Raw genomic sequence first — 21447 nt, forward strand, 5'->3', positions numbered from 1 at the left:
TCTTCCCCCCCCCCCCCTCAATATGTTTGAAGGAAGAAACCACGATACATATGAACATAGGGATATTTTTACTATTATTACTATGTCCATAATGTATGCATAGTGAGAGAGGAAATGTGTTTGTATGTTCGGTTGTATATACGGGATTGCGGTCATATACTGATATACGCGAGATCACGATTATGCACAGGACCGTAATTTGTACCTACTGAGCCTTACAGAGTTGAACGAAAACATGCGCTTAATGGTGATTCGAAAACGAGCGGCAAAACACTGCGCCATGTCGTAGAACGAGCATTTATAAGTATTTGATCGTCATTTTCGTATAAGAGTTGTTTAAATTATTCTAAAATTACATAATTACCAGAAATATGTTAAATGTAGTTTGTTCGTAAATTGTAAATGCCGTAAATGTGTTGTAAAATGATCGTAAATGACCTAATATCTGGAATGAAGATATATACAGAGTGTTTTTAATCTGTAAAAAGTTTTTGAAATTTTAAGTAAAAAGTATAGGTTGAAAGGAAATGCTCGTTTATTAATATTATAATTCTGATTAAAAAAATTAAATTAAATTAGGTTAGATTGATAAAAAATGGATATTGAATGATTAATAGAAGAAATACATATAGAACAATAAACATAATCTGACACGTATAAAATGGTCTCACAAATGGTAATAAATGTATCTACGACGTGGTGTCGTATCAATCACACAATTCACACAATTTGTTATACAGAAAATTATGAATTCGTTAAAAATTATATAATTGTTGTAAACTTTCATATTGAATTGAATAAATATTTTATTTTGCAAATGAATAAAGCGTTTAATTATTTCAAATCCATCCGACATTCACAATCCTTAAATTTTTTTCAATTTCGATTCCTTTAAGGAATAAATTACAAAAAATAACGAAACAGTTCAAGAAAATTGATAAGTATTGGTAAATATTAAAAAAATAAAATAACATAAAATGTATTTGCAACCAATTCCTGGAAATGACGTCATTTTCTGACAAAATCCGAGAGTTAAAAATTTGGCGTTCGAACGAGCAATTTGTCGGCCAAAATAGTGATTTTGTACGAGGAGAACATGATAGCATAGGAGATGATACAAGTTCACTGATTCTTGAAAATAACTTCATATTGCAAGACTGTTCTAAAACTGACATTTTCTATTACTAGGAGATGGCATAATTTTGCCGATTCTTGGAAATGATATCATACTTCAGGAATTGTTCAAAGTTGAAATCTTCAGATTCTCGAAAAATTTATTCGTCAAAATCTCAATTTTGAATCAGGAGAATATAACCTTATAGAAGGTGACACTATCTTGAACTAGTTCTTGAAACTTGGCATCATTTCTTAGGATTTTCAAAGGTTATTTCGCGATCTTTTTTTTATACAATTCATTTTTAAATTTTGCGTATTTAAATTTTTAAATTTTGTGTTTTTATCCATTTCCCGAATTCAGTGTTTGATTTTTTATGAGATTAGGTAACAAAAAGAACATAAATAGCAAGATTTTAAAGTGCTGTTGAACTAATCTGACTTATTGAAACTCTTTCTAACTACATTTTATATAATTATTTTGCAATAAATAATCTCATTTTCTATTGTAGGTATTGTATAATCATTTATTCTAAGAAGATCATTGCTTGTGGTTGCTGTTGGTTGCTGCTGGCTGCTTGTGGTAGGAGCATGAGACCTTACAACTTCGCTCGTGGACGCTTACACGGTCAGGATTGAAAGTCCTTCCACATTGTTTACACGGGACCAATTGACTTAAGTGAGATTTCCAACTGGCCTCAGCCATTGCATCCAAGTCAACTGTTATATCTCCCGTTTCTAAGTTACCTTGATACAAATTACCATCGTAAATTAAAAATAATAAATTATTGCATTCATTATTCGCGCATGCAATGGAAAAGAATATTACTTTTATCAATTCTACATAATAATTATCAATTGCAGATCAACCCTTCGCTTTGCGTGATGAACCAATGGCACAAGGAGCATTTGCAATATTTGATAAAGCTCGACTTTGTGACTTCCTGACTCTAATCGTGTCTCCCTCTAATCGATATAGTTACACTGACCTTAAGTTCATTGGTAAGGCGCGGGTCATGCAACTGATATTTAATTTTCACGCACAATAATCACTAACTATTAAAGACTACTATAAAAACTACTGATTCGATACGAATTAAAAATGAAAAAAGATCCATGCACCTGTGCTCCGAATAAAAGCATTCAGGTGAATCGATTACGGGGGTTGTTCAACTCTTGACATCAATTAAACCAAAGTGCATTTTTCCCGCCAATTGAAGTTGCTGCATTTAAAAAATGAACGTAACTATAAAGACATGCAAATATGATAAGATATTTGACTCACGAGCGTAAATAATTTCAGGTCTCTCTGGCTCTTTTCTTCTTTGACCTGGCGATAATTTTTGATTCTCCACGTGCCATTTTTTCAAGCATTGTGGTTCGTGAATGGCTATGCTAGTAGATCCGAAATCTCTACCACATATGTAGCATGTGACCGTCTTCTTCTGCACATTATCCTAAAACCAATTTTCTCCAAATAACTATTTCGTTGATTATCTTCGCAGATTTAATAACACTTAAGTGTAAAGCGACACAATTTTTATTCATAACAATCGATATAAAAAGTTTGTACATAAAATTTAACTGGTACAATAGAACACCACTCGTGGATGATCGCGTGGGAACGCTTATGCAAATTGGATAATATAAGCATGCCTTCCGACACGACTCACCCCCGTTGGGCTGCTTAGATTTTCTTGCACGTTCATCATTTCTGACTTTTGTTGCCGGATCGAATCCTTCTTTCGAGGCTGAGACGATTGCTTTTCCTTTTCTATTTGCATTCGCTTGATGCATTGAGGCTCGTGTATTTTTATACTCTTCGTGCCGAAGTTTCTGCCACATGATTGACAAGTAAGCATAGGAGGTCCTACTCGTGACGTACCGGGAGACTTTTCACTAAGGAAGCTTTCTGCTTTCTCTGGCTCGGTATTCTACAGTTTAAAGGATATGTAACAAACATCCTATTAAAGAGTTAAGACTGGATAAGCACTTTCACCTTTATAGAACCTTTACAACTTTTCTGATGGACTGTCAGCCGTTCTGGTAGAAATGTTCTTCCACATTTCGAGCAGGGAATCAATTGTGCCTGAAATACAATTTGTCATCATTATCTTGTCCCGTGCTTCCATTCAGTGTTCTCTATGATTAACACGTCAGTCAACACGAGAACTTTCAGAGAGGAAAAGTTCTTTTTAACGAAATTTTGAACTTAACGAGTCGCAATGCGGTTCTTAGTTTTTAGATTAATCATGCCGTTGCTCTTAAACAACCAAGCCCGTGATAAATCTAGGGCAGCACCTTGAACACGATAGGACTGGGATATTACAGTGCGTGACATACTCCCTGTGTGGAACCAGAGACTTTACATACGGATTCCGCTGAATACACTTGTATTTCTGTTTCTACGTATGCATAAGAAATGTGCAAGGGTAAACCTTAACGAGCCATTCCACTATTACGTTTACTATAATCGATTTAATCAGTAGGAAGCATGTTTGTTCATAAAAACATTTGCATACTTTAAATTAACATGGAATTTGCAATTTTGCATCTATTAATACTAATTCTTACAAGGGAAGAAAAATTGATAAATAAACATAAAATAAATGAATGAATATAAAGTATAAATAAATCCAAAATATACGTAAATGAATTAAGTATGTAAATAAACAACCATTTCGATACTATGCATTTTTGACAATCCATGACTTCATGTATTTAATTATATTACGATCAGATTGCAGAAAGTCATGTGATAATGTTACATCACCGTTCGGGAGAGACAGTCGTCAGCCGTGACAAACATAGTGGAATGACTCATTCAACTAATCGAAGTATGTTACTCCATAAAGACAAATACGGAAACGTTTAACGATTCAGGTAACTCTGCCTAAAGTCCACTCGATGATTAATCAAACCGAATAAAATTTACTTGAATTTTATCGGTTCGACAAAAATCTGGTTTAAGGACATTATATTTGCTGAATGGAAGACTCACATGATTAAGGAAACATTTAAATCACAGGATACCTGACTTTCTTCCCATGCTACTGCATTCCATTCTGAATGATTGATGGCGATGTCGGGCCTCTGAGGTATCGGGCGCCTCTGGTTCACGGGCAAAGAATTATTTTCCCGTTCCCACTTCTGCCACCATCAATATTCATTAATTATTCGATTAAGCTTAAAGTTATAGCTTTATATATCACTGATGAATAGTGATCATGCTAAATGATAATTATGCTAAATGGTAATTACTTCCTTAAACAGAAATTTATTGCACAAACTTCTAAAAACAAGTAATGCCTTCACGAAAATTAATGCTTATATCAGTGGCTATAATTTTCTTTACATACTCTAATTCATTTTCAGAAGTTCATACGAACGTTATATCAAAAGCTCTAGCGTTTCAAGTATCTAGTTTTAAATTTACAAAGACTCCTTCATAAGACGCAATAAATATCAAATTGGAAGTGGATATGAATTTCAAAGCGATTCACAGTAAAGCAACGTAACGAACACACGATCGATCTACACACGATCTGCAACACAGGTAATGTTCTTTCATGAATAGTCTATAGACAAATTTAGACCCAGTCGAGGTAGTATACGAAATTATCGAACCGAATGTATATACACTAAAACCGCGACACATATGTAAATTACATCGCCTCGTGCTAATGTTCAACTATAGCGAATAAGTGTCAGTTCTTGTGTACGTATAAATGTTTCTCATATCCATTAAATAGATATGATCGCGTATATATATGCATATCGATCTTGCAAAGGGCCTTGATGTATTACGTGTCTTCAGAGATATCCAATGATATTCATGCATTGTATCTCACATAATCGCGAGTATGAATAATATATAGAGTTCAAGTTCAATGTGAAGTTAGATGCTCCCTTTGCAAATACATACCAGGTTACGGTAAACATTTTGTCTATTGATAAACGTGAGATACGCACGCAATTTCTTTTTAACATTGGAATAAATTAAATTTTAATTCAGTAAAACGAAATCTGACGTATTGATAAGGCTATATGAAGTAGCGTGAACGTGTAATAGGAAAAATATTAGCATAGAAACTACTTGCATTTTAAACGTGATAAAAAAAATATCGTTTTGAAGCTTTATGAAATTTAAAGGCACGAAGTAAAATAATAATTATAGTTGCGCATTTACGATGCTACTAACCTGCATGCATCTAGGCTCGTGAATAGGAAAGCTGGCGGTACCAAATTCACGGCCACATATGTAACAAGTAATGGTCCTTGGCCCCTTCTTAATTGGCTCTGACGAAGGTCTACTCGATCCATTAGATCGTTCTTGAAGATAGCCTGATTTGAAATCCTGAACAAGCATTTCCTCCACTTTGTTCTTGCTCTTATCGCTACGAAAATTCAAGGCAATGGGCTTTTGAACAGTTTTTGGTATCGTGGTCCTTGACTTGGAGATCGTAGAACTGTCCTTCGCCTTGGGTTGACTACCCTTCGGATGACTGTGAAACCGCTCTGGTTGGTCCGGCTTTCCACAGCTCTTGCAAGGTTCCGGAGCGCTCTTTGTTGAAGAGGCTGTGAACACTTCCAGGTCGTTCTGTATGGTGGGTCTTGAGCTCTTCTTCTTCAACGTAGACAAGGAAGATACCTTGTGGCTGACTGTTCCGTTTCTAATTGTAGATACATAATTTTATTTTTTATTTCCAACTTTGAATTTATTCTGTTTTTGGATATATTTCTCACAAACAATTTTTACCGTTTCTACAAGCGGAATTTTCTATACATTCTTGTCTTTAAATTTTCTTAATGAATTCCCTAAATTTTCACGAACCTATTGTTGTTATCATCCAGTTTCGTGTTGTCCAAGCTCTTCTTTGTAGACGCCGTATCCTGCCTACTTATGCGCGCTTGTTTCTGCATCCTAGATGATACAACCGACACGTCGATGTGACTGAACCTCGAGTCGAGAATTTGTTCAAAGCTACGTCGTTTGTGGCGTATGGAGAAGGGTCCGCTGCACCACGACACCTCACCGTTCGATGCTGAGCTATATTGTTGTCGTTGTCGCTCGACACCGGTGACGTTTTGTCGGTACCTTGACGACGAAGGGAATGACGATGTTCCCCCACTAATTGCTTTTGAGAGACGAAACCGCATCATCGAGTCAACGAGTAACTCTTTGCTGAGAAGAGACATGTCCAGCTTGTCGACCAGATCGGGGTCCAGCACAGTTGGTTTTTCGAGATTCGCGGTCTTCGGTCTTTCCGGTTCATTGTGTAAGGAAGCACCGCGTTTCATCTTCGGTGGCCAAGTGCTTGTATCCGGTATCTTTAATTTTCCTCGCTGCTTTCCTTTTTCTAAATCATTTTCGTACTCTTATATTTTTGGATAGGAAGGATTCTCTAGATAGTTGCTCTAAATAATTTTTTCCATCTTAGATGTTTGGATAGATAGGAGTCTCTACATAATTGCTTTAAACGACCAAAGAACTCACATTAGTGGTAAAAATCAATGGATGTTGATTTCTTCTTATGTATAAAAAATAATCTCTGGCTATGGATTGGTCGAAACTATAATGTAGTATGATACGTAATATTGATATAAAATACAACGTAAAGGTTCAAGGATAATTCCGCTTAAAAAATAAATACATTTCCATAGCCAGAATTAGAACACTCTACTTCTAATGCTAATTATTTGGAAGAAATTACCGCCTACGTTTATTCTGGGTTTTTTGCAGTTTTATGGCTCAATTTGCATAAAAGAAAGTCTATATATGAAACAAATCATTAACTACTACAGCATATGCAGTTTCTCGATGTTAATTAATTGATTAATTCTCTTATTTAATTTCATTACCATTTCCTAATTCATTGTAATATGTAAGTGCAGTATTAGAGTACAAATACAATGTCGTTTATTTTTCTTCTTTTTAATAAAAATGTAATAAACTTTACTTACTATCCAGCATATCCAAGTCATCCTTAATTACTAGAAAAGTTTTTTCGGATAAGAATTCCGCCGGGCTTCTTTTCCATTTCATGATTTTTGCGGTCGACGCCGTGATATTGGAGTGAATTATCACTTTGAATTTACAAACAACGTCACGATCAATTGGAAATATTTTGTACTATTTCGATAACACTGATATAAAAAAACGTTTTTATATTTTAGAAGTAAACTGGTATTTAGAATTTCATAATAGATCTTTATATAAATTTATCGTGTTTTAAAATAAATAAAAATTATAATCGATCATAATAAGACACACTTGAATTTTCATCATTCTTTCAATCGATTATTGGTAAGAATTTCTGACTCTCTGACGTTTATGGTTATGGAGATTGCAAACTAATTTTTCTTCGGCTATTAAATCGTCCTTTCTCACTATTAGTTCACTTAATTTAAGTTCCAACAAAATATTCATGTTGTCACTTTTTAATTATTTTGTAATTCTTTTCGATCCCCATAAAGAAATTTAATTATGGTTCCAATGATATATTTATATATTTATGTATATAAATATCAACTCGATTGCGATATTTTAAACACAAACGATCTTAGTCAATGTTCTAGATTGTATAGTCACAACGTTGATAGTTCCACGTTTTCAGATTGATCTACAAAATCAGTAGCAGTAAACATACACATGAACGTACTAATTATCATAATAGTGAGACTCTGCACAGGAGAAAATTACGCATTTCTAAAATAAACCATAAATACACATGTCTTCCTTTTCAAATATTGTGCAATAAGTACAAATAAAATATAAACATTTTTTTAGACGATCGACAAAAATGTATTTCTATATTGACCAGTTCGTGAAGATCATCGAAGCGGATTTTATCTTGTTTTATTCAATCAAGAAACTTCATTGTATTGATTTGAATCGTGCACGACTTTTAGAAATGCGATTTTAAACGCGTAGCCCTTTGTCAGCGAAACAGCCGGTGTACTGAGCTTCGGTTTACCTTGCCATTGGTTACATATAGCTTTTACCTTTCGCTTTGTGGTCGACTGTGTGAGAATACAGGTGGCTACAAAAATCGATTTAACAACTACTATTAAACAACTATGCCGTTGTTCGTTTGTGTATGTTCACGTCGTCAGATGAAAGTTTGTTACCACATTGATATTTTAAACGTGGGTGTATATAAAGAATCTTTTCACAAATAGACGAGTACTTCTTTTCTTATTAATATGTCAATGGTTTTCATGTTCTTTATAAATAGTTTTTATATTGACACTTAGTTTGTATGTATTTTGAATATAATTTTAATATTACTGGATTGATTATTAAACTATGTTATACGATAAAGTGAAACGCTATTTAGATAATACTTTCAATTTTGTAACAACGTTTTATTTAAAAACGTGCGGGTATGTTTCACATACCAAGAAAGTAACTGGTCTTGCATAGAAAGTTGTGCAATTTTATTCATCTACATACGCCATGAGAAATGTGGGTATGCAATTGATAGAATTTTATAGAAAGCATGTATTTTCTATTTACAATAGTAGTACGTATTATATAAATATAAGATACTAATATATTATCGTCTGTATCTATATCGCTTGAAATGGAACCATAATTGGAAAATATTATTGTGGAATTGACACCTAAATCCACGTTTATATGAATATTCCCATTCTCTATTAACGATTTTGAATGCAATATCTTCATAAGGTGGGCCTGCATGAAATCGTAAAATAGCAAAGTCCTTATTATCTGCACAGGGTGTCTGAAAATGATAACACTTTTGTTAATAAAATATTCAGATCATCAGCAATAAAATAAAATTAATTTGAACGATATATCTTACCAAGAAATATTCAGGAGTCGTGTTTTTATCTATTAAATCCGGATAAAATATATTAAATTTGTAGCCTTGAACGATTTTCGGTGGTGGATTATCCATATCATAATGGGTTTGATTATATTTATTCCATTCGAAACCAGTATGAACTCGATTGAAATATCTTGGTTTTCTGGGTCTATACTTGTCAGACCAAAGATAGATCTGTGCTTCTAAAGATGACTCAACACTAAATTGTGCTTCATCAGAACTCATGTTTTTACGTGCTTCTCTATGCATTGCTTGTTCTTCTGCAGTCATAACATTCTGGATTTTCCGACCTGTACTGAGTACTTGATTTCTTGCATATTCCAACCGCTGACTATCGTCCTCTTCTAAAGTTACTAATGTTCCTGGTTCAAGTTGAGAATAAGGTATATATTTTGGAGAATAACCTCCTGTTTCATATTCACAGAAAGATTCTGACAAAAGATCATCAGCTGCATTATTAGTCTCTTGATCATCACTGCAAATATATAAAAAACATTTGTATATTTGGAATTTTTCATATGAGTACATGTGACAAAAAGACTACATACTCTGATTGACTTTCTTCACTTTTTTCTGTTACTGTATTAGCGGCTTGTTCTTCTTGTTTCTCTGGCTGCTCATCAACTGGTTGCAAACTCTCGGTTTCATTCTCCGTTCTAGCTACACCTTGTTCGGCAATCAAAACTTCCAATTTTTTACGTAAATTTTCTTGATGCCGATCTCTTAATCGTGCTCTTGCCATGTGTGCTGAGGAGTATAAATGACTGATACAATCAAGCGAGTTAAATAATATGATTCAAAGTATACGTAGGTAACTTTTAACGCTTACCTTTAAGTTGAGACAAAAGACTTTCCCAATATCCTATATCAACGCCTTCAGGCTTTCCTGTAATTTTTGCTTCAATCTGTAGTTGCAAAGCTTCTAATTGTGCTGCTGTTTTTCCTTTAAAAATAGCAGTCACATCTTTAGCGACTGATTCATGTATTCCTTCTCTTCTACCCACAGCTGGAAAAATACAGTAAATTTGTAAAAACTATAAAAACAAAATTTCACCTGTACAAGCAAAAAAAATGTACCTACCAACTTCATACTCTGATCTCTCTAATTTTCTCAATTTATGCAGTTCATCTTCAACAATTACTGTAATGTCATTCCAATAATCTAAATTTTTTCCACGTTCTAATTCTTTATAAACTTTAATATCTTCAATGAGATCTTCTAAATCCTTCACATGTAATCCACGTAAGTAAGTGTAAGGTTCATGCATTTCTACAGCATCAACTTCTTCCTCTGCACTGATATATTTGGCAAGAAGATCAATTGGTTTTGCACGACCATCTTGTATTCTTATACGTGATCTTAATCTTGCCTGCTCTAAATGAAACTGATCTTCCTGTCTTGCCCATTGTTCCAATTGAGCAGCTTCTTTTCCTCTTTGGAGCATTGTCATCTCTTCTTCTCTTTGTTGTCTTTCCAATTCTCTCTCCTGTCTTCTTTTCTTAACTTTTTCTAATTCTCTTTTATTTTCTTCTTGTTTATGTCTATTCCTAATTTCTAGTTCTTCCCTACTTACACCAAGTAAACCTTCTTTTTCAAGTTTTTTAGACCATACGAATGTGGAAAGTAAATTTCCATCACCAAATGGATTATCTGTATTTGTATAATGTAAATAATCATTATCCCAGCCCATTCTTTCTTTTCTTTTACGTTCTTTAGCTTCCTTCTTTTTTAAACGCCGTAATCTTTTTTCCTCTGGTGTTTCTGTAGCTTTCATCAATTCCTTTTGACGTTTCTTGTCTTCGATTTGTTTTTGGCGCTGTTTCTGAAGCTTTTCTAAAAGCTTCGTAGAATCTGATGAAGAATTAGATGAGGATGAATCGCTAGAATCACTTGGACTTGATGAAGATGACGAAGATGATGATCTAAAATGAAAGAAAATTAGAAAATAATAAACTTTTAATCCATAACCTCAAAAGTGATCATTTGAAAGTGTTTACTAACCTTCTTCTGCTTTTATGTTTCGAGGATTTTTTACGAGATTCGCGTGATTCTGAAGAATCTCTGTATCTACATTTTTTATATTTTTGACTACAGCTTTTAGAGTGTTTATGTCTCGACTTTGATCTTTTAGAATGGCTATCATAGTCACTGTCACTGTCCTTACGAGAAATTCTACCTTTATATTTATATCGATTCGTATCGTCCTTTTTTGATCCTTCACGGCCTTTTCTATGAGAATACTTCTCCATTTTTAATAAAAATATGAATATCGTATATTTTCACAAAATGTTAATATTATTTGACATTACTACCTTAACCTCACGAAATATATTTTCTCAATGTACTGAGGGCATTGAACGCCATCATTGAATTTAGGACAGCTGATTCCTATTTACTACGTGTATAAATTTCCGTTTATATTTAATGAAACAAAAATACACAATAAATATTAAATATCTTTATAATTTCATAAAAGCATAATGAGTTGATAAAAATTATTCGATTATTGTTTCTATTTTTTTCATATAATCATTTTTTAATGAACTGTCAATGACTAGGGAGTAGCTTTCTTCCACTCTTCTTGATGTTACATCCGTTAACTTTCAAATTTGTGGGTATACGTTGTAGAAGGAAGGTTTTCGAAAACACTCGGCTGCGTTTTATAGTGTTTACTGGTGAATTGCCTCGAGCATTTGTGATAATTCTGATTGAATCAAGATGTCGAACAAGATGTATTATTCAGATAAATACTACGATGATAAATACGAATATAGGTTGGTATAAATAACAGCAGCATATTATAATGTCTCATTTAGATTTCGATTTTGGCCAAATGTGCCATTTTGAATCGTTTTGCTATATGTACAAGTATACACTTTCTTATTATATATTCATATTGATATTTTCTTAATGATATCATTCGAAAATTTTCTTATAATGAGGAATGTATTCATTTCGTTGTATTTTATATACCTAATTCCGTAACTTCTTTGTCTAATTTTTGGATGCAGAGGTAACGTATCATTTAAATGGCCGTCTGGCACGTTCTTTTGTTTGCTTAGTAGCCTATCCACTCTTAAACAATATTGAAATTGGGATGGAGAGATGAAAAGAAAGATAGAATATTATAAAATGTTAATACAATCATGCAAATTTCATGATCTTTCTTATTGAAATATGTATATTTTTACTTAAAAAAGTACTTTCTAATTGCCACATTTTACAGTATGTTACAAATTTCTTTTGCACTACTATTTTGTTTATTAAAATCCACCATTTTAAAAACAGTGTATAAATAAAAACATAAGATTATTGGTAATACATATATGGATGTATGTATATATTACTTATGGTTCTTTTATTAGGCATGTAGTACTACCAAAAGAAATGATTAAATTGGTTCCAACTACTCATCTCCTCTCGGAACAAGAGTGGAGAGCTATTGGTGTTCAACAAAGTCAAGGATGGGTTCATTATATGATTCATAAGCCAGGTATGTCAACTGGTTGAATTCTTTATTATATACTATTCAAATTTTATTATTATCCCCTGTTCTTTATTTTAAATTGTATTTACAAAATAAATTTTTAATAGAAGATTAGTAGAAGTATTTTAATTGGTAAATACTTGTGTTTCAGAACCTCATATTTTACTCTTTAAAAGGAAAATAACATCTCCACCACCAGAAAATTGATTGTACTGACAGCATTGTAACAATTTGTAAATAATACTCCAAATCATTGTTAATATTCATAAAACAACTCAATTATAGCAGCTGATCATTCTAGTGGCTTGTAAAATCAATATAAATGCAATGTTAAGTTGATAAATTTATATTTAAAATTCACTGAGACAGAGTAACAATTTTGTTCTTTCTAAATTCTTTGTGGAAATAATGTAATTCATTGTTTTAATTTTTCCTTTTAATGTGTCATTCCAAAAAATTAACAAGAGAATTGTGTATATATGTCTATAAAATCCCTTAGTTCTTAATTACAGTTTAAATAGTACTTATATTTTGGATTTACCATGACAGCTTGGTATTTCATTTAATAAGTAAAATTTGAGTATTCTGATTCTTTTCTGAAAATCATAGTTCTGTAGCAGATTTAGTTATTCTGTTAAGGATTTATTGAGTAAAGAAAATTGTCATTTTGTGATTAAAGTGCCTTATACAAATGTACTAACTATTAAGGTATATTTTAGTATTACATGTTTAGAATAATCATTCCTTATGTTTAACAAGAGTGATATAGTGGAAAAGTGTATCTTTAAATGTTAAGTTTTCACCAGTTGCATTGATTTTAATCTAGAATTCCAATATTAATAATTAAGTATCAAATTCTGCATTCATTACATATCTTGCCATACAATTTTTTATATCATTCAGAATTACGTATTGCTCTTAGTTTACATATAATGTTATCTAGAAGCTGCTCTCTAATTATATGTATTTCTTGCAACATTTTATCAGTATTTCCGAAAAGTAATTTTTACATCTAAGTATTAAATGATTCACTTATTTTTATTAAATGAAACCTATACTCTTTGTCCATTCTTAAATAAACATTTGTAACAAATACATGTCAGTTTAATTTTATTTTCCTTAAATAACTTTATTCGCGAATATGTGATATGTATTGTAATTATTTGTATCAGAATTAACTTTCAACGAAGAATTATGCAAACCAAGTTGCGTTGATACAAGATACATGTGTTTCTTCATTTGTATTCTTGGGCGACAAAAAGTGAAACAAATTTAGCCGAATATGCGAGAAAGGAGGGGCAGAATAATTAACACAATCACGTGACTGACCTCAATCCAATTATACAAACATCGTCCCTAGCGGTCAAGTAATTCTCACACTAATTTTTGTAAATTTTACATTAATTAAATCATCGTTTATGAACTGACGTATATTGCGTGCTACAGTTCGTTTCACTTTTATTACATAATTTCGTTACCATTTCTAACAAGGAAGCAAGCGATTAGCGAAATCCATCAAGATTAGAAAAAATTAATTTACATTTTTATAATTAAACCAAATAACTAAAAATAATATCTGCGAATCAAATAAAAAAAAGATTGCGCTATAATATGTGTAATAATATATTTTTTTGAAATTCAAAATACCAGCGCTATATCATTTTTTTATTAACAGTTTCATCCAAAAATATACGATATGTATTTCGTAATAATTATGGTTTGACTTGTACGTGTGCCAATTACCGAACTGTCTACTATATAAGGTATAACCATTCATTCAAGTTTCGAATGTATGTGTCGATTGAGGCACACGCGGTTTCGCAAACCGCGTGTATGTTTGCGCGCGTGCAACATCGTAGGATCTCCGGCTATATGGTGAAGGTACGTAAGAAAAACGACGAAGAGGGAGGATAGTGTAGTCGGAGTTCGGTGAAAGGGGGCAAAAGGATGCCGAGGCACAGAGAAAGAGAAAAAGATAGAGAGAGAGAGAGAGAGAGGTGGAATATCAAAAGCAAAGGGTGATGGAGAGGGAAAGAGATAGTTGATTTCTGACGCACACATGGTTGCATCCGTACTATTCCGTACGATACGAAGGGCTCTGTTCTCATGGGCCGGTCGCCGTCGCCGACAGTCCACGAGAACAGAGCGTACCGATAGTACGACGATCGCGCTCGCGGGAAGAACAACATTTCGTGTACTCTAAATCGAAGCGTGATCAGCATCCCGATTAAAAAATTAGCACGCGCGCAACGTGATTCGATCGCATTGCCGCGCACGCAGTTTCTTCTATCGACGACCACAATCGTGAATAGAACTAATTTATCGGGTAAGTCAATTTTTTTTTTATAAATACCCAAAGCGAATATTTATAAAATATACGAGATATATCATTCTTAGGGAAATGAAAGCATTCGAGGTTGAAAGCCGTTGTAGTTGAATGACATGGTAGTTTTATAGAAACCTGATAGCGATAATTTAAATTTACTTTTTTAACAGTGATATAGGAGGTAAACGTCTAAACAATGTGACAGGAATCAAAGGGTAAATAAAGTCGTGTCTCGTTGCGCTCATCTTTGCCCCGACTGTAATTATGATCTACATAACACTTACGACTTTTCTCATTGCGTATCGTTAGATGTATCTATTGTGCTAGTAAAAAGAGTCGAATGATTTGATACAATGCGCATCTTGTCTCCACAATAGTCAATCCACGTACACAATAGAGAAATAGTAATTGAACGCTCAAAAATATGGCCGGAAAATGTTTGATTTCGGCATTGTTTTAAGATGTATTGTATATCGAGAAAGATATATGTATCTTTAAACAGTTATAAATCAAGGAAAACTGTGCCTTTATAAAAGTCTGCAAAAAGCTAAAAAAGAAATTCTTTAGTCATTACTATCTTGAAATGACAAACAAACACTTGAAATTACGATTTTCCACGCATGTAATTTTTTCTTTTCTTCTAGACATGTGACACCAGTGTTATCTGTGCATTGAATATCTTTATTTAGACTTACTCATAGATACGCGCTTCGCACAGTAAATCCATAATTACCATGCTTCTTTGTTCATTTGATGAATAATATATCAAGCGTGTTTCAAATTTTTAGAACACCGCGCGTTCTTCATCGTACGGTTACTATCGCCATGTGCGGTTCAAACAAGAATGGCACGTGTATTTGGTTCCTATCGTCTACTTTCATTTGCCCTCGCCCGGAGCGCATATAAATCGAATCTTCTATCTTACTTAATAATTATGTCAACACGAGATCAATTTCGGTTACGTCTCTCTTATTTTTCTTTTTCCCTTTTTCATATTCGTGAAATCAGTGTGAAAACTTCTACCGCGCATGAAGAAAAATAATGACAAATTTTTCTGCAGTATACAATTTTATTAGTGGATGGAACGTAAAGGCAGATTTCCAGGACAGTTTAAACCGGTTAATACCAGTTTCTGCGAGATATACATACATACATATATGTATACATAGCACGATGACGAGAAAATTTGTAGTTTTAATTTATATTTTTATTCATTAATTAATCTTATCAGTTTAATATTAATTGATCGAAGATTCCTGATGAAAACATGTATGCATCTTTTATAATAAATTTGGATAGATTTAATTACGCCATACCGTTTTTTATGATAAGAATATTTGATACCGGATGCTGCGGAATTAGGGAATAAACATGAACTTAACACCATGTACTGTAGGGTTAATTGGTGCTGTCAGATGATGGGTATGCTTGCACGATGGGTGTCGCGGGCAATATTTAAATGAACAATTAACATTTATAAATATTTCATATCGTTTGTGTTATATAATAAGTTATATTATGCATCATCTAACATGATGATTAGAATGCAGGATCAATGAGTCTTGTAGCATGCCTTAAGGACTGTTTTTCTGTTCACTTTTGTAATTATATGGATAAGTATACGTTTTGTGTATACATTCCATCTATAGAATATTTTGCTAGACTTACGATCAAGAACATGTTACAAATACCCTGATAATATCGGTTTCAATTATTGCTTAATATATTTTATCGATAATAAAAAAGTTTAATGTAACGGAAAGTTATAAAAATATTTTAATTTACTCGAATTAAGTCTGAATGTACACAGCATATAAAATTGAAGATACATAAAACTTATATGTAATTTTAAATAAGCCAAATTATGAATTAAAAAGTTCAAGAAATTGATTATTTGCAACCAACAAAATTGATGGAAAACGTAAATAAGGTAATTGCATTATAGAACAATACCTGCCGCAAGATAAAAGCGTAATTTATGATAGTATAGTAATAGGGGCACAGACCACTACCATGTTTAGAGACGTTTAGTAATATAAAATTAATTAGTCTATATTTACCTGCATTAATTGTTCATGAATCTCAACCAACGTTTAAATCTGGAACGCTCTATAGTATCTTATATTTATCCATTATTTCACTCCCACATGTCAGTCTTATCACGGTCTTCCACACATGTGCAAATATTTTAATATGTTTACTGTTATAAGAACGACATTACATTTCGACAGGCTGGCATAAAAAGATAGTAGAGTAATTAGGGTGCTATCTCTTTCATACATATACTATATATATAATTATATATATATAACTGTCTGAAGCAATATCTTATTATCATATTACTAGAACGACTCATGTAATATATTTCTGAGAAATGTTATGTTAATTTTAGTCAAGACGCAAATTTACATCGATTCCGCGCTATATTAAGTAATACTAAAAATATTGTTGCTTTTTTTAGGAAAAAAGACGATATGGCTCATCCAAAAAAATGGAGAAGTTGTATGTCAGAAAACATGCTGACAATGCTTACAGTAGCCGCTGTAGTGGCGGGTACGATTTTCGGTTTTATCTTAAGAAATGTCAGAGACGAACCATGGACAAAGCGCGAAGTTATGTATATTCAATTTCCGGGAGACATATTTCTTCGAATGCTCAAAGCACTTATATTACCACTAATCATTGCTAGCATCGTTAGCGCAATCGGCGGATTAGATCTTAATTTATCTGGTAATTAAAAAAACATGTGTATACTTTTTGCAGATAATCGTCTGTGACGAATGGATTGCGTGGGTGTACAAACTTGTTTACGTGAAGATGCCTGGTTTGGTAAAACACAGATTACCGGTATTTTCTGGTGTGATTTAGCTTAGTCAGAGAAAAAACAATTCCGATAACAGATGTTCTATCTTTTTAAATTATTAATTTAGAAGCATTAATGACCTAATAATTATATAAAAAAGAACAATAATAGATACTCTCTCTCTCTCTCTCGAATCAGCATTTTTCCGTTAATATTCTGTTTTTCGTTGTTTAAACGATTGAAAATGATGATTTGTTATCTCACAGTAACAATTCCAGCATCCACGTTTTGCGAAATACTATTACATATTAATCCTAGTATATCATTAAAGGAACGAAATAAAAATTTTGAAATGTATTTAATTTACAGGAAAGATTGGTATAAGATCAATTTACTATTATGCATCAACGACAATATCTGCTGTAATTCTTGGTATAATTTTGGTCTTAATTATTAGACCTGGAGAATACAGTACACATGGTATGATCGCAAAGGATAATGTAGCGCCAACTAGAGATATTACAACTACAGACACAATATTAGATTTAATCAGGTATAGCAATAAATATTACATTTGTATTACAATAAGTTTCGATTTTTTTTACGAAATTTTATTTTTAGGAATGTGTTTCCGCCGAATCTTGTACAGGCTTGTATTGCTCAGGTATATTAATTTTCCTATAAACATTATTGATTAATATTGTATAATAAAAATTTTAATTAATTAATATTGTGCTTTAGTACCGCACAGTACTGATAGAGCCCAAAAATAAAACAGGGGGTAAATATTACATTTAAATTAAATTTGTTTATAATTGTGATTATATTAATGTATTTTATAAACAATTAATATTTTTTCCAGTAAACAACATACAAGATTGGGACATAAGTCATAAATATGGAGATGGTATGAATACTTTGGGGTTGGTTGTATTTGGAATTGTGTTAGGAATAGCTCTTAGTAAAATGGGTGAACAAGGAAAAATTCTCTTATCTTTTTTTGACGCTTTATCTGAAGCAACAATGCTTATTACTAAATGGGTCATATGGTAAGCAAATGACATAACAAATTATTTATTTAATTAATTTAAGTCATGCAAAAAGTTTTATTTTTTTATAGGACATCTCCAATTGGTGTGTTCTTTCTTGTTACTTCAAAGCTTTTAGAAATTCAGGATATTGGTGCTATTGCTGGACAATTAAGTTTATATTTCATTACAGTATTATTAGGTTTGATTATTCATGGTTGTGTAACACTTTCTGTTATATTCTTCATTTGCACAAAGCAGTTGCCATTTAAACTCATAGGCAAGATGACTCAAGTTTTAGCTACAGCATTTGGTACCTCATCAAGGTGAATTATATGAATTAATTCATTCTAGAAAACGTGTCAGTAAAAGTTTGGGATTTATAAATAATTTATTTCTGTGAGTACAGCACTGCCACATTGCCAGTAACAATACAGTGTTTGGATAATATAGGTGTAGACCAGAGAATTACAAGATTTGTTGTTCCAATTGGTGCTACCATTAATATGGATGGGACTGCATTATACGAAGCTGTTGCTGCAATTTTTATAGCTCAAGTCAGGAGAATTCCATTGACTCTCGGCAATGTTATTGGTGTTAGGTAATTGTTGAATTAAATGAATTGAACTTTGAAACTTAAGCTTAAAATCTTAACAACTTTGATGGTTTGATATACTTTTGTAGTATAACAGCAACTGCAGCCAGTATTGGAGCTGCTGGCATTCCACAAGCTGGTCTTGTTACAATGGTTATGGTGTTAGATACTGTAGGATTGCCTGCTGAAGATGTAACACTTATCATTGCAGTAGATTGGCTCCTGTAAGTTATCCCCTTTGGCATAATTATTAATCAAATTAAAATTTTTTACATTTTAAATAATTGTTAAATTCGCCTATAGGGATCGTTTCCGAACCACAATAAACGTCATATGCGATGCACTCGGAGCTTGTGTTATTGAACATTTAAGTAAAAAAGATCTTGAAGCAAGTGCAAATCTTCAGGAGGAAACAATCGAATTAGCCAGAGTGAGGAAAGCAGATGCATAATTTTTTAGTTTTCTTGTTACAAATTCGCCATGATATTATATGAACACAATTTTACTGTGTTCATAATATTTTTTATATACTTTATAGTCAATAATTTGTACTAATGTATATTCATGTTGACTCTAATTTTAATTTATATGATAATCTACACATAATTATGTAATTACAAAGTATTTTAATCACAAGAATGCTGTTAGATACTTAAAAAGATTGTTACTGTTGCATACTTAACAAAAAAAAGTGATCGAGTATTAATGTACTTTAAAAGATCAAACCTTGATTTATTTATGTCCATAAATGTATTAAAAATACATAGTTTTTCTTATTTAAAAAAAATATTTTATTGCAATTACTCTTCTATGTCAAATTTTAAATATTATATATTCCATTATATTAAAACATTCCACAGATTTATAGAATACAACTAATATAAAAATTATATTTAATACTGCTTCACTTCTGTACATACATAATATTTATTAATTTAGATTTTATTAATATAATCTTAGGAATAATTTCTTCCAATCATATTTGAAAATATACATTATGAATTCTTTCTATAGTTTCATGTTCTTAAGTTATATGAATTCCTTTAAAATTTGTTTAATTATATCTTTAAAAAAGATTGTTTAATCATAAACATATATATACCTTGAAAATAGCGAAGATTTGTATTTACATTTACAAAGCAATTCTTTTGTACAATTATGTGTCTAAAAGAACTTAACACCTTGATTATCATCAAATAAAATTAATTCTGCTTTCTTATTTCCTTCCAGTGTTTTAAGTGCTCTGATTAATACTTCTGTATCAAGTCCATAAAATTCTAAAAACAGGAAGCATTTGTTTTACATCATAATTTTTCTTATCTTCCTGAAATACAACTTTTATAAAAGTACATACCCTGATTTGTTGTATCTTCTCCTTGTGTTAACTCAAATAAAGTACATACGGAACCGACAAATCCATTCTCTTGTGCCCAGTTATAAATAATTTCACCCCATTCTTCCAAAGTATGCCAATAAATTAGCCACCTTTGTCTTGTCTTATCTAATGGGCTTGCATTCCCCGATCTTGCTAATTCTTCCAATACCAATAAGATAGCCTCTGATGGTAATTTGCCTGTTTCATATATTAAGGAATAAATTTGTAGGCAAGTAATGAGTTTATCATTTTACTCAATCATTGTTATTGTAAAAAGGATACGATTAATTGCAGTATTATTAAATAACGGGCTTGAATGCACTTCTCTTATATCTATAATAGACTGTTTTGTTATACGATAGTATTCTAGGATTAAGCTTTTCCATGCTGCTAATTGTTTAGCTCTAGTATCTGAATGAGGCTGAAGTCTGAAAGTTTTCATCAAATATTTAAATATATAGAATGTCAGAAGCTATGCTTATGTATGTACATAAATCATAGTTTAAAATAGATGATCAACATAACCTATTAATACTCACGTAAAAAAAGGAGGAAAACTGTATTGCCATGGCCATTCAATTTCTGCCATTATTATTAATATATCAAAAAACTTATGTGAATCACACGATGATACAAGTAGTTATACCTCCGAAATATTCTTCATAACAGAAAAGGATACTTCTGAAAATTCTAACAATAGGAACAAGTATTTCTGAATATGTCATCTACAATTACAATATACGCGAATGTGGCTGGGTGGTTGATTGGCTATCTTATCACTCTGAAATTGTTTTCTTAGAATCAAAACTATATTGCAGGAAAAATTAATCAGTTATAAAACTAAAAAAGTAAATGTGAAGAAAACA

At 32.0% G+C, this 21447-nt stretch overlaps 4 protein-coding genes across 5 annotated transcripts; 2 read left to right on the forward strand and 2 right to left on the reverse strand.

The window, feature by feature from the left end:
* Positions 1-1535: 1535 nt before the first annotated feature.
* On the reverse strand, positions 1536-11407 carry LOC100743600 (cactin). The gene is made up of 12 exons (XM_024369844.2): positions 10969-11407; positions 10048-10889; positions 9796-9972; positions 9515-9713; positions 8943-9441; positions 5948-6414; positions 5315-5786; positions 4147-4263; positions 3113-3202; positions 2787-3047; positions 2399-2570; positions 1536-1860 (listed from the first exon to the last, which is right to left on the reverse strand). Exons 1-12 carry the CDS (start codon positions 11214-11216, stop codon positions 1655-1657), a joined length of 3750 nt encoding a protein of 1249 aa, XP_024225612.1. The 5' UTR covers positions 11217-11407; the 3' UTR covers positions 1536-1654.
* A 94-nt stretch (positions 11408-11501) lies between these two features.
* LOC100744457 (cyclin-dependent kinases regulatory subunit) lies at positions 11502-13446 on the forward strand. The gene is made up of 3 exons (XM_003491951.4): positions 11502-11741; positions 12333-12460; positions 12606-13446. The coding sequence occupies exons 1-3, from the start codon at positions 11686-11688 to the stop codon at positions 12659-12661; spliced, it is 240 nt and encodes a 79-aa protein (XP_003491999.1). The 5' UTR covers positions 11502-11685; the 3' UTR covers positions 12662-13446.
* A 1308-nt stretch (positions 13447-14754) lies between these two features.
* On the forward strand, positions 14755-19968 carry LOC100744217 (excitatory amino acid transporter 1). Its single transcript, XM_003491949.4, has 10 exons — positions 14755-14780; positions 17242-17510; positions 17953-18136; positions 18205-18247; positions 18325-18364; positions 18446-18632; positions 18704-18937; positions 19021-19212; positions 19296-19430; positions 19510-19968. The coding sequence occupies exons 2-10, from the start codon at positions 17255-17257 to the stop codon at positions 19655-19657; spliced, it is 1419 nt and encodes a 472-aa protein (XP_003491997.1). The 5' UTR covers positions 14755-14780; positions 17242-17254; the 3' UTR covers positions 19658-19968.
* LOC100744334 (vacuolar protein-sorting-associated protein 25) lies at positions 16929-21337 on the reverse strand. Of its 2 annotated transcripts, XR_002947300.2 has the most exons (5): positions 21121-21337; positions 20864-21009; positions 20561-20779; positions 20309-20483; positions 16929-17012 (listed from the first exon to the last, which is right to left on the reverse strand). XR_002947300.2 is itself a non-coding variant. In XM_003491950.4 (4 exons), exons 1-4 carry the CDS (start codon positions 21168-21170, stop codon positions 20371-20373), a joined length of 528 nt encoding a protein of 175 aa, XP_003491998.1. In that variant the 5' UTR covers positions 21171-21337; the 3' UTR covers positions 20306-20370. The 2 variants fall into 2 exon arrangements, 1 of the variants encoding a protein (XP_003491998.1); XM_003491950.4 differs by lacking the exon at positions 16929-17012 and having other exon boundaries at positions 20306-20483.
* Positions 21338-21447: the final 110 nt, after the last annotated feature.

This window comes from Bombus impatiens, unplaced genomic scaffold (assembly GCF_000188095.3).
Source record: "Bombus impatiens unplaced genomic scaffold, BIMP_2.2 scf_0645, whole genome shotgun sequence".
In the NCBI taxonomy this organism is placed as follows: Eukaryota; Metazoa; Arthropoda; class Insecta; order Hymenoptera; family Apidae; genus Bombus; species Bombus impatiens.

Bases quoted from the DNA above. Each gene is read 5' to 3' on its own strand.
- LOC100743600 (XM_024369844.2), bottom strand. From the start codon at position 11,216: ATGGAGAAGTATTCTCATAGAAAAGGCCGTGAAGGATCAAAAAAGGAC. The intron at 5,787-5,947 runs GTTCGTGAAAAT...ATCTACAATTAG, and splicing joins CTGGATGATAACAACAATAG to AAACGGAACAGTCAGCCACA. The intron at 4,264-5,314 runs GTTAGTAGCATC...TGATGGTGGCAG, and splicing joins ACGAGCCTAGATGCATGCAG to AAGTGGGAACGGGAAAATAA.
- LOC100744457 (XM_003491951.4), top strand. From the start codon at position 11,686: ATGTCGAACAAGATGTATTATTCAGATAAATACTACGATGATAAATAC. The intron at 11,742-12,332 runs GTTGGTATAAAT...TTCTTTTATTAG, and splicing joins GATGATAAATACGAATATAG to GCATGTAGTACTACCAAAAG. The intron at 12,461-12,605 runs GTATGTCAACTG...CTTGTGTTTCAG, and splicing joins TTATATGATTCATAAGCCAG to AACCTCATATTTTACTCTTT.
- LOC100744217 (XM_003491949.4), top strand. From the start codon at position 17,255: ATGGCTCATCCAAAAAAATGGAGAAGTTGTATGTCAGAAAACATGCTG. The intron at 17,511-17,952 runs GTAATTAAAAAA...TTTAATTTACAG, and splicing joins ATTAGATCTTAATTTATCTG to GAAAGATTGGTATAAGATCA. The intron at 18,248-18,324 runs GTATATTAATTT...ATTGTGCTTTAG, and splicing joins TACAGGCTTGTATTGCTCAG to TACCGCACAGTACTGATAGA.
- LOC100744334 (XM_003491950.4), bottom strand. From the start codon at position 21,170: ATGGCAGAAATTGAATGGCCATGGCAATACAGTTTTCCTCCTTTTTTT. The intron at 20,780-20,863 runs GTATCCTTTTTA...TATATGAAACAG, and splicing joins TAATAATACTGCAATTAATC to GCAAATTACCATCAGAGGCT. The intron at 20,484-20,560 runs GTATGTACTTTT...TCCTGTTTTTAG, and splicing joins AGAAGATACAACAAATCAGG to AATTTTATGGACTTGATACA.